Raw genomic sequence first — 12,969 nt, 5'->3', positions numbered from 1 at the left:
TTTAGGGAGATGATGAGGTTTAGGATGATGAAGAGGTTAAGGGTGATGATGAGGTTTAGGGTGATGACGAGGTTTAGGGTGATGAAGAGGTTTAGGATGATGAAGAGGTTTAGGGTGATGATGAGGTTTAGGGTGATGACGAGGTTTAGGGTGATGACGAGGTTTAGGGTGATGACGAGGTTTAGGGAGATGAAGAGGTTTAGGGAGATGAAGAGGTTTAGGGAGATGAAGAGGTTTAGGGTGATGATGAGGTTTAGGGAGATGACAAGGTTTAGGGTGATGAAGAGGTTTAGGGTGATGAAGAGGTTTAAGGTGATGAAGAGGTTTAGGATGATGAAGAGGTTTAGGGTGATGACGAGGTTTAGGATGATGAAGAGGTTTAGGGTGATGACGAGGTTTAAGGTTATGAAGAGGTTTAGGATGATGAAGAGGTTTAGGGTGATGAAGAGGTTTAGGGTGATGACGAGGTTTAAGGTGATGAAGAGGTTTAAGGTGATGAAGAGGTTTAAGGTGATGAAGAGGTTTAGGGGGATGAAGAGGTTTAGGATGATGAAGAGGTTTAGGGTGATGACGAGGTTTAGGGTGATGATGAGGTTTAGGATGATGAAGAGGTTTAGGGTGATGATGAGGCTTAGGATGATGAAGAGGTTTAAGGTGATGAAGAGGTTTAGGGTGATGACGAGGTTTAGGGTGATGAAGAGGTTTAGGATGATGAAGAGGTTTAGGGTGATGACGAGGTTTAGGGTGATGAAGAGGTTTAGGGTGATGAAGAGGTTTAGGGAGATGAAGAGGTTTAGGGTGATGATGAGGTTTAGGATGATGAAGAGGTTTAGAGTGATGAAGAGGTTTAGGGTGATGATGAGGTTTAGGGTGATGAAGAGGTTTAGGGAGATGAAGAGGTTTAGGGTGATGAAGAGGTTTAGGGAGATGAAGAGGTTTTGGGTGATGATGAGGTTTAGGATGATGAAGAGGTTTAGGGTGATGAAGAGGTTTAGGATGATGAAGAGGTTTAGGGAGATGAAGAGGTTTAGGGAGATGAAGAGGTTTAGGGTGATGAAGAGGTTTAGGGTGATGACGGGGTTTAAGATGATGAAGAGGTTTAGGATGATGAAGAGGTTTAGGGTGATGAGGAGGTTTAGGATGATGAAGAGGTTTAGGGTGATGAAGAGGTTTAGGGTGATGAAGAGGTTTAGGGTGATGACGAGGTTTAAGATGATGAAGAGGTTTAGGATGATGAAGAGGTTTAGGGTGATGAAGAGGTTTAGGATGATGAAGAGGTTTAGGGTGATGAAGAGGTTTAGGGTGATGAAGAGGTTTAGGGTGATGACGAGGTTTAGGGTGATGAAGAGGTTTAGGATGATGAAGAGGTTTAGGATGATGAAGAGGTTTAGGGTGATGAAGAGGTTTAGGATGATGAAGAGGTTTAGGGTGATGACGAGGTTTAGGGTGATGAAGAGGTTTAGGGTGATGACAAGGTTTAGGGTGATGAAGGCTTACCCACACACCGAGGTTGGGGTCCACTCCACTGGGAGTCGGCCTGGCAGGTGAGTCTGGGGTCTCCCTCCAGCCTGTAGCCTCGCTCACAGCCCGCCTGACACTCGGCCCTGTAGGAGGCGCCGCCCTCGCTGCACCTCAGGAAGCCGTGCTGGGGCCGGGAGAGCGGCAGACAGGAGCGGACTGCAGGTTGGAAACAGAAAACTCAATCAGACTTGGAGAGAAATACAGGGAATGGCATTAAGCAATTAAGATACAGAAGTAAAGACAATCAGATTGGAATTAAATAATAAAAGTGGAGATTATTAGGATGCTAACAATAGATTTTTTGTAATAAAGTCTCACACAACAGCTCTCTGGACTTGAATAAAACTAGACAGTACCTAACAGTTTCCAATTCATTTTCATGGCCGTATTATTGAACGTTACTGGAAAAAAATGCTTTGATTATTCGGTTGAAATTTTGCCATTATTTTGTATTTAAAGCAGAAAAAAATAACAATATCACAGCAATCAAGTAACGTTACTTCATCATTTTGTTTATATCCACCCACTATTACTATTTTTATTGCTGATATTGTTCTATACTTTTATATTCTCCCAGTTGTTTATTTATGCAAAAACTTTCACTTCCCTTTTTTCTGCTGTCCACTTGCTGCTGTAACGGTGCAATTTCCCCATTGTGTATACAAAACAAAGGTTTATCATATTATATTTTAATACTGTTATACTTGGATTAAGATAGGATATAAGATATGACTATTTATCCTGCAGTGGGGAAATTTAGTCATCACAGCAGCTCAAGATACAGACACATAGATGTAGAAGACAGAATAAAGAATATAAAAAATAAGACATATACATTCATTCTATGTACATCATATACATACATTTCTGCTATTTGGCATTTATTATATATATATATATATATATATATATATATATATTGTGTTTCTTTGTTTTCCTGAAAGTACTTTGTACAAAACAGTCTATTTGCATGTCAATTAAAAATAATAGTAGTTTTCCTTGTAGATCCTTGTAGATTCACATTTTTAAAATGGTCTAGAAACATAAATGGCACACTGTGAAAGCTCCTATTATTGCACTTTTAATTGGCTTTCTCAGCTCGTCTACATATCATATATAAATAAAGTTATTACTGTAAATAAAACATGTGTATTTTCAACAAATAGATGGACTCCAGAGGGTTAAGAGGCTTGCAAAAATGCCTCAGTCACAGAAAATACATCTCCAGCTGTATACTTCTTCAATATGACTAAAACAACACATTATTTATAACTGTATAGAATTTTAAAAAAGCTTTTCAGGCTAAATATGAGGTGTAAGTCATAAACACAGGTACTGTATTTATTTCACACGAGGCGGAGAAAGCTGTAAATCAAGGAGAGGAATGTGCAGCACTATTATCATCATCATCATCATCGTCTACAACCTGGGAGCCATCATTTAACCCAAAAGTCCCTATGAAATAAAAGACAAAAAACTCCTCATGTGAGCCTGTTGTGAGTTATGTTGAGGTCTAGAAACAGGGTGTGTAGTGTGTTATTTCTCATCACCACCCGTAGACAGACAGGCGGGTTGAGAGGAGACCCCCTCCCTCAGGGCTTAACTAGCTGGGAGGTCCTACAGTATGTGGTAAAAGACTAGACTTAGTGTAACACATACAAGCAGACATATGCACACACACTCAGAAAATATATACCCAAAGCCACTACTATAAATCTTCAACACACACCCTTGAATATTCAGTGTCTTGGTATTTCTGAGTCACGCTGTTTCCCCTAAAACTGGCATTTTCCTCATTAATCTCTTGACCTCTTCAACTCCCTTTTCCATTCTCTTTCCTTTTCTGAACTCCCACACGCTTCTGGCTTCCTGCTGCCCTTTTCTTTCCTTAGATCCTTTCTTCCTTTTTCGGTCTCTCCTCTCTGAAGCCTCTCTCCCTTTCTGACTGAGTCCTCCCTACCTTTCTTCCTCTCCACATCTGGCCTGGCAGCGAGCAGTAGTCTCCCAGTCAATGTTGATTCCCCCTTCAGTCTAAACACATATGATCTCAATACACGGCGAGAAATCTTTACACGCCGCCCGCCACACACAGACTCACTCTCACTTATAGGAGGCTCGCTCAGTCCAACAGATCAGCTCATATTCTTCATCATAATATGTTGATTTAATGCTATAGAAATGTTTATGAAGGCTGGCAGACATCAGAAGGGATTAACGAGGGATCATATGAGACGTGTGTGTCTGGAGGAACCTGCTGGGATTAATCAGACAAGCTTGCATTGTATGTATGTATGCATTATGCAAGATAATAAACAGTCTTCTTTACTTGAATATAAAAATGAAATGCAACATGCAAAAAGCATATTAACCTGAGCAGTGGTGGAAGAAAACATCTATCCATCTATCTATCTATCTATCTATCTATCTATCTATCCATCTATCCATCTATCCATCCATCTATCCATCCATCCATCCATCCATCCTTCTATCCATCCATCTATCTAGGATCCTGCAAGTATTTTCACAATCTGTGCATAATTAGATTAGTAAACGTGTATACTGAGATGTGTAAATATGAAGACGTATCTGTTAATGTCTTTATAGATTAAAGTATTTTGCTACAGATGAGCCATGAGTTATGAATCAGGCAAGCTTTTAAATCTTTTTTTTAGTAAGGCCAGATAAATGGCAGAAATATTTGTTTATATTAAAGGTGCAACAATTGAGAGGGGTACTGTTGGTATATGATAAATATGTGTATATAGGTCTTTATTTTTTTTCCTGAAACAAACAACAATAATGAATATCCATTCTACTTAACTTGAGTAATCGGTTGCCACATGCAGACGGTATAGACAGTGTATAGCGGGTGAAAAAGAGGACAAAGCAAAACAAAGGATACAAACAGGAAAAGACCCTGTAAAAATAATAATAGTAACGAAATAAACAAAGAATCAGAAAAAAATAAAATTAAAAATATATATATATTTTTTCTTTTATTTGTTTATATTGTATAATATATATATATATATATATATATATATATATATATATATAAATTATTGCTATTTTTTCTAATTCTTTATTTATTTATATATTATTATTATATATTATTTTTATAATATATATATATTTTTTTTGAGGTAACAAGTGGTAAGAATTAGAAAAAATAAATACATTCTTTAATTAATTAAATACATATATATATATATATATACACACACACACACATTTATTTTTATTTTATTTTATTAATTTATATTTATATATATATATATATATATATATTTTTTTTTTTTTTTTTTTGGAGGTAACAAAACCAAGGCATTCAAATGTGTGAGAAAAAAAAAGAGATTTGTCTGTAGCGCTCTGCCCGCGAGGAGCTGAGTAATGAAGACGCCTGACTGATGTGAACATGATCGACAGGCTAGTAACAGCATGCACCAGAGCCGCTTCCTGCTCACCTCTGCAGCTGGCAGGACTCCCTGACCAGGTGCCGTCAGCCTGGCACAGCCTGATGCCAGTTCCCTGGAGGTCGAAATCTGGCTTGCATCGAACACCGCAGGCTGCGTCGAAGTGGTTGTTGCATACATTTTGGACGAAAAAGCCATTTTCTGGAGGAGACAGCGCTGGACAGTATACCACTAGGAGAGGAGAGGAGAGGAGAGGAGAGGAGAGGAGAGGAGAGGAGAGGAGAGGAGAGGAGAGGAGAGGAGAGGAGAGGAGAGGAGAAGAGAAGAGAAGAGAAGAGAAGAGAAGAGAAGAGAAGAGAAGAGAAGAGAAGAGAAGAGAAGAGAAGAGAAGAGAAGAATATTCTTTATGAAATCTTGAAATGCATATTGTAGCTAACACAAAGAGACATTCAAAAACAAACTGACACTCAGAGGGGAAAAAACTGCTGGTGGGAAACACTGACACATTGGAAAGTTAATGTTCCTGACAAAAAGGATAAGAAAGCGTGAAAGCAAAAAATTACAGGTTGTCAAACATAACCCCCCCTTCTCTCTCAATCTACACAGAGGGAGGAAGAGAAAGCACAATGCAGTCCATGAAGCAGATGATTAATCATGGTGTTCAGCTGAACTGCACTGTGGAAATCACTGGCTCATTCTTCAAGGAATGGGAGGGCCACAGAAATGACTGGAAGCACATTTACAATAGAAGCATGCTCTGATACTAAGCTCATACTTGTGTGGAATACTGTGTTTTTGTTCCAGTTGATTCATCTTCTTGTATGACTACTTTTTACTATCCTTATCCATCGTCTTTATTGGCCACAAACTCCCCAGATTTGTTATTTTGTTATGACAAAAACAACTAGATGATGACGCAGCGGCCTGCATGCTTTGAATGACTAACGTTTTGGATGAAATGATGAGCTGAAGTATGCATTTGGAAGAAGGTATTTTGGATAGCATTCACTGGTGAATTGTCAGAGGGATTCTTCTGTTTTTCTTTTTCATTACTGACTGACTGTTTCGCTCATAAAGTCTGCTCCTCCTACACAGGACAGGAATTTTTCCCTTGGTATTCATAAGGAATTAGTATTGCTAACTGGTCAGTTTTCGTCTTGGGAAAGCCTTGGGTGACATTTAAAGGGATAGTCTGGATTTTTTAAAAGTGTTATTGTGTGAGTTACTTATCTATAGTCAGTGTATGTACAGTAGTTGGGGTCAGCACACCTCCAGTTCAGAGAAACAGGCAGGAATACTGACACGGAAACTAAATAATGCATTGTTGTGGATGGGGGCAGCAGCAAAACATATTTTTCCACCTAAAATTAACACAAAAAAAAACAGTTTAAGTTTAAGCTGTATTTAGAATATTTTCACTGCCTTACATTGCAATCAGCAACTGGAACAGCTATCTATGTGGTGTTTTTATAATAAACTTGGTTCAAGCTGAGAAAATATTCTAAATAAAGCGTACACTCAAACTGATTTGTTTTTTTATTGGGTGGCTGAAGACATTTTGCTGCTGCCCCCATCCACAGCAGTATCAGCATCAGTTCTCCTAACACTGACTGTGGATAAGTACCTCATACAATCCCACTTTAACAAACCCAAACTATCCCTTTAATGTGTAAAAATGTCAGAAATAACAAATGTGAAAGCTTTTTTGAACAGAATACAGGTTGACTCTATAATCTGATTGAATAAAACTCACAATATTAGGTGTCAAGAAAGATTTTTTCTGCAAGAGTGCACACAAGTGGTCTAGCTTTTAACTGATTATTTTAGTACTTATTTATTTATTTATTTATTCCCATTGTATTTTAGTTTTTATCTTTTATTTTCTATCCTGTTGTCTTTTAGTCTTTTAGTTTTTATCCTATCCTGTTGTCTTTTAGTCTTTTAGTTTTTAGCTCCAGTGTTCCCTCATGGGGGCCTCCTCACTGGGGGGTGTGTTGGGTCTGCCCGTGGGGATGTGGTCTTGGGGACTCCCTGGGCCCGGGGGACTAGGCGTCTCTGCACCATGTGCGGAGTCCGCCCCGGTCTACCCGGGTCCTGGTGGTCTCTGTGATGGCATCCTCTATGGCCGTGGGCTCTGACACCTCTCAGTGTGGATGCTCCCACAGGTTGCTTTTTCCTCATCTGGATCCTCGGTGCCTTGCCATGTCTCTACACTGTCAATCAATATGTGCTGTGTGTGAGTCTGAGTGTGTTTGTGTGCGTGCATGACTAAATGCGTGTGTGCATGTTTGTGTATGTATACTTACAGATGTGTATGTGGGGGAGGGAGGGGTGGGTTTTGTCATTTTTATTGTTTGTTTTTTCTTATTTTAATTTTTTTGTAAAGCACTTTGTGTTGCATTTTTATGTATGAAAAGCGCTATATAAATAAAGTTTGATTTGATTTGATTTGATTTGACAAGTGGAGTGGTTGAGACAATCAGGATAAGATCAAATATCGCTGACAGTGCAGTTAACGGATCAGTTCCTCTTACCCTGGCAGGTCATGCCTACTGGCTGATATCCCGGCTTGCAGACGCAGTCGCTGAGGGCGGTGCTGCCGGGCTGGGAGGTGTGCTGCGAGTCGGGGCAGGACAGGCAGGTGCTGGGGCCTCCTGGTGTTCCCTCTGGTTTATAGGTGCCGGGCGGACATGCTGGAAGGAGGAGAGGAGAAACACTGAGACAATTCCTCACTATAAATGTCACATACAAGACACAAAAGGACAGCTGGATGGAAAGACTGGATGATGGACATGTATAAAAGAGAATTAAACTGAAATGAAAAACTGCCTCACTACTGTAAGACAGAATAAAGCTTTGTGACTGAGAGGGAAAAACAGCTCAACAGATTTATGGAGACTTTGATCATATTCATGTCTGGACATGAAGTGGTGGAAATTGTAGCAAAAAATGACAAAATGATCTCACTTGTTAGGTAAAAAAAGACAAGTTCAGCACAGCATCTTAATGATTCCCAGCAGGGAAAACTGTCTTGTGGCTAGAGTTGTTCCGATTCCGATACCAGTATCGGAAATGGCTCAGAATTTTCGACGTTGCTCCGAGCTCCAAGTTTCAACTTTCAAGTTCTGACTTCGAGTGTTAGACCCACCTTCAAAATAAAAGCAAACACATGTAGCTTTTATTTGTGTGGAATAACAATTATTTGTGTGACCTCAGGGCGGACCCGGGTTCGAATCTGCCCTGAGGTCTCTTTGCTGCATGTCCTCCCCTCTGTCTCCCCCTTTCTATCTATCACTTTCAATAAAGCAAAAATGCCAACAAAAAAAAATCTTTAAAAAAAATAAAAAAAATAAGATGCCTTAAATATAACATAGTAGAACCCTTATTCTCCTTTACAATAATTCTCTAAAATATGTAATGACTAAAATGGAATAGTGGCATTAGAATGTGCGAGAGCCACCAAATTTAGGCTTTAAGGGCAAAAATTTTCTCTGGGGGAATATGCCCCCAGACCCCCAGATTTATTTATTTAAGTTGCTGTTGCACTACTGTTTTGTATGCTGTTTTATTTAAAAATAAATGTCTTGAATCTGCTCTATTTATTCATGTTTTACAAAGGGTTTAACCTGAGCCAGGCCTTACCACAATGATAATCATATCACAGTCATGCAGGTGTAGGATGATATTTTTTTTATAACATACTGGTATCGGATCGGTACTCGGTATCGGCCGATACCCACAGCACAAGTATCAGAATCGGTATCGGGAGGAAAAAAATGGTATCGGGACATCTCTACTTGTGGCACCGAAGACGATAGAACGTTTTATGCAGAAATGCGACAATCAAATAAAGGTTCATGAGCATCTAAAACCAGTTTGCATGTAAGCACACATGGGCTCCATTAGAAATCCCTTTGATCACCTGCACACAGACACACAGACGTGATAAAGTGTGTTTCCTATTAGCATCACCTGAGTCCCATCAGAGGACATGCTGTAAAGATGAAGCAGCAGAGGTCACATTCAGGTCCTCCAACATTCTTCCATTCACCATCAATCACCTTCGTCTCACTGCATCGCTTGTTGCAGGGGAGTGAAAATGAATGACGGAATCCATCACATGGTCTTATCGGGGTTTAAAGGTTACTTTCACATGGGATTGTTCATAAATTACAGAGGAACTGATTAAACCTGTGATTGCCTTGAATATATCCAGTGATGTAATGTGCGGCTAATTCTGATATCCAGTGATCTCATGAGTCTCTGATGTTCTTTAGATAAACTACTTTGAATTAGCTCCAAAATTCAGATCAGGATTGTTTTGAATTATGTTATTACCAGGGACAACAGGCCCTTATCGGACATTATACGGGTAGTTTCACACATGCAATTTGTTATGCTGGGAATTCCCATAATTCACAGCAATTACTTGTGCACTTTGCAGGGAAAAAAGCGTTATCAGTTGCCCCTCGCGGTCAAAGCAATTTTCTACTGTGCTGTTTTCGTTCCTGTGTATCCAAAACCACTTTAAAGGGAAGTTTAAACACATTACAGCCACTCTGTCTCTTTATTTACATGCAAATATGATTCACACACACTGTTTTACTTTCTGAGAGTTTAGAAAACACTCTCAGTAATTACTGAGATTAATTACTGAGGAATGATTTGGTTCACTCATGTTTGTAGCATGAATAAATAATTGGTCCTTTGGATGTCTGAAGGTAATTAGGAATGCCCATTGTGGTCTCCTGGAGTCCATGGGGGCTTTTCTGGTATCTTGTTTGGTTTTATCATTGAAGTTTTTCAGGTTTTTCAGTCTGATGATGATTTAACTTCAGGGGGAACAGACAATATTACTGGGGTTCCGATAGAGGTGGGAGGGGGAAAATCAATATCATAGTATGGCAGTATTATATTGATTCATAGCTATTATATTGATTCATTGATATGTTGAGTTAGACTGGAGATGCTGGTATCATATGAATCTAGAAGATCTAAGGAATATATAGGCACCATGTGTCAGGATATCATGTTGGGAAGTTGTCTAAAATAATGCTGCAAAGTTAGGCTATTTTTATGTTTCGTTAAAAAAAAAATTCAGAGCAGTTTTTGAAAGTTTGATAAAATGCTGCAGTTGTTGTCGTCCATACATGTTTGATATCAGTTGAGTTCAGTTTGACTGAATACTTTGTTGGTCAGTCTGTGGGTTTGACTCTCTTTGTGGAGAAATAAAAAGACTGAAGTGAGATGAATAGACTGAGAATTTTCCTTTTTTTTGACAAAACGATTCCTGATTGAATTTAATTTTGTGGACACAAAATGCAGTTAAATTGCAATATATTGTATTGTAATACTCACCATATCGCAAAATGCTTAAAATCGCAATAATATTGCGTGGTGAGTCAAGTATCGGGATAAAATCTTATCGTGGGGCCTCTGCTGATTCACACCTCTAGGTTCCGGTTTAGACCACCAAAACCCGGTCTTAAGACCTGAGAATGGAGTTAGAGTCGAGAGACGTCTGTGTACACATTGTTTCACTAGTAGCCACTTTAGCCAACTTAGCAATGCTAATAAAAAGCTAGCTGCAGGCTAGCCAGCAGGTCCTGAGACTGTATTTTGGCCAATGCATTTGACGTCTTTTTCTCTCTTCGTGGACTGTTACTAAACACTACGACAATACAGCTTGGACTACAAATGGAAACCAGAATGCTGCTCCATGACACTCAGTTTATCATGGAAGACTAACAGGTTTAGCTACGAATGCTTAGGGTCTGGAATCTGGGAACATCTGGCATCAATGCTTGTAAAACTGACTTAGATGATTGGTGTCTGTCAATTGATTGGTTGACTGATTGTATCAGCTCTTGTATTGTAACTGATATGATGCGTTTTTGTTGTGGTTTGATGAAAGAGGAGAAGACACGGAGAGTTGTCGTTCAATGCATTTTACTGTTACAGATGGAGCTAAATGGTCCACTAAGAGTTACAAAGTTAAATGTTATGGACAGAGCACTTAGGATTCATCTAATGCACCACAATGAATTAATAGGTACAAGAATATAACAAGAATATGCATGATAGACACAGAGTCTGCTTTCCTGACTTATGCACTTTCCTAATAAGGCAATAACTGGTGGTGAAAGACACAGGCTGTAAACCTGTGAGCAGAATGAACAGAAAAAGAAACTTTATAAAAAAACACATTTCAGTAACTGACTAATGCTGTACCACTGCTACAATTAGGAGGTTCTGTTTGTATGTTTTCAGTTTGGTTTGTTTGACTGTTTCTCAGCAGGATTACTGAGAAACTACTGGCCTGACTTCATGAAACTTGGTGGAGGGGTGTAGAATGGGCCAGGGAAGAACCCTTCAAATTTTGGAGCAGATCTGAATCCATCGGCGGATACATAATCTATTTTTCTCTTCAGATAACATGGTTGGTTCCCATATAGTTCATGTAGGTGCACATATGATTGAACGTGCATTATGGAGCCATTCATATGAGTCTGCTGTCAACGGTCCAATCTATGACTCCATAATTAGACAGATTTATATTACATATGCATCAAATAAAGTTAATTTGTTAACAGTTGGGTGCCGCGCTGTTACTCACGTCATACTCTATTCAAACAAATCCAAATGTTCTTTGCAATAATTGGAAAAACAAACCCACAGTATTGACTACAGCGGTTTCCAAATCTAAACAGGCAACGGAGAAAAAGGGAAGTTTCAGACGGCTGCTTAGACTGTTTAATTTGGTGTTTGGTGCTCTTTAAATGAGAAAATCATAAACTTTCTCTGCCCACACCCACACACATCATTTACACTTTAGAAAACAACATTTCATAAATTAAAAAAATATGCAGAAAAACTTGTTTCCACATGGGACATCTTGAAAACCCCAAGGCTAGTTATTAGCTTAACTACAATTTCAGTACATAAAAATTATAATATCACATTATATCGCTTGTCTTTTATGGCATGTGTTCAGAGGTCTCCAGTTTATGGCATTAAGCTTAAGTAAACTGTTATTAAAAAACAGGTTTAATTACAAGCCGCTCAGTACGGTAGGCGCAACAGAGAATCCATAGTACTAATATTCTTCACAACTCATTTAGTCGCCGCTAAGCCAGAGGCCAGGTGTGAATTTCCACTGCTGAGCCAATGCCAGCCTCTCCCTCCCTCAGCTGAAACCCAGCAGCAGGTCAGCCAGGAGATGTTAACCAACTGTAAAGCAGCCACTGGCTGCTGGCACTAAAATGCACCCAGTAACCCACAGAAACACCATGTGGTATACCTGTTCTGGGGCAGACGGCGTGCGTCAGTCTCCGCTTTTCATCTGATAACAAAAGCAGCCGATGCAACTTCTCCGTCCTGTGTCCTTTAAACTCAGAGGAGGCCTCTTACATAAGACGGACGCACTGACAGCTAAAAGTGTCCCCTCTGTTCAAGTCCTCGGGAATCTGTTTTACAGCTTCATTTAAGGTTTACAGGAAGCCTAGTTATTTTTAATGTGAATAATAATTCACCCGGAGCGCAACAGTGGAAATACTGTATCGCAAAAAATATAAAATTTCAGTTCCTGGCAGGTTGCATGTGCTGGCAGGTCCAAGTGTACACAGACAGATGCATGCTCACACACATGCACAAACACACACACACATGCATGGAGTTTAGAAAGACCAGACATGGCTTCTGGCTACGGGAATCTGGACGGAGGAGGGAAGGAGGGAGGGAGGGAGGGAGGGATGGACAGGAAGGGATAAATGATGAAAGAACGAGCAGCCATGAATCTAAAATAAAAAGGAAAAGCTGGAAGGTGACTGTGGAGAAACCTGTGGGAATTTCCTCTAAAATGTATCATTGCTCCATGACGTGAGCCAAAAGTCAGACCCCATACTGAAACTAATTGTGTTTGGACCCTGCATCGGTCTGAATTACAGTACGCAGCGGCCAGTAGTCTCGTTCAGGTCCGTCTCGTTACTGCCTATGGCTGCAGAGTTCTGCTGCACTGTGCTCTTCGTTTAGAGAG

The 12,969-nt window shown here is 39.6% G+C and overlaps 1 protein-coding gene across 1 annotated transcript in view; it reads right to left on the bottom strand.

Moving 5' to 3' along the window:
- The window catches only part of svep1 (sushi, von Willebrand factor type A, EGF and pentraxin domain containing 1), a 145,544-nt gene that overhangs the window by 72,944 nt on the left and 59,631 nt on the right, over positions 1 to 12,969 (bottom strand). Inside the window, exons 4-6 of the mRNA XM_059355222.1 lie at positions 7,469 to 7,627; positions 4,986 to 5,165; positions 1,498 to 1,677 (exon numbers count right to left, since the gene is read on the bottom strand). Of these exons, the coding sequence (XP_059211205.1) occupies positions 1,498 to 1,677; positions 4,986 to 5,165; positions 7,469 to 7,627 (519 nt within the window). The remainder of the gene's footprint in view (positions 1 to 1,497; positions 1,678 to 4,985; positions 5,166 to 7,468; positions 7,628 to 12,969) is intronic.

Source organism: Centropristis striata, chromosome 17 (assembly GCF_030273125.1).
Source record: "Centropristis striata isolate RG_2023a ecotype Rhode Island chromosome 17, C.striata_1.0, whole genome shotgun sequence".
In the NCBI taxonomy this organism is placed as follows: Eukaryota; Metazoa; Chordata; class Actinopteri; order Perciformes; family Serranidae; genus Centropristis; species Centropristis striata.
Note: the sequence above shows the minus strand (reverse complement) of the source record. Positions and strands in the feature narration are given on the sequence as shown.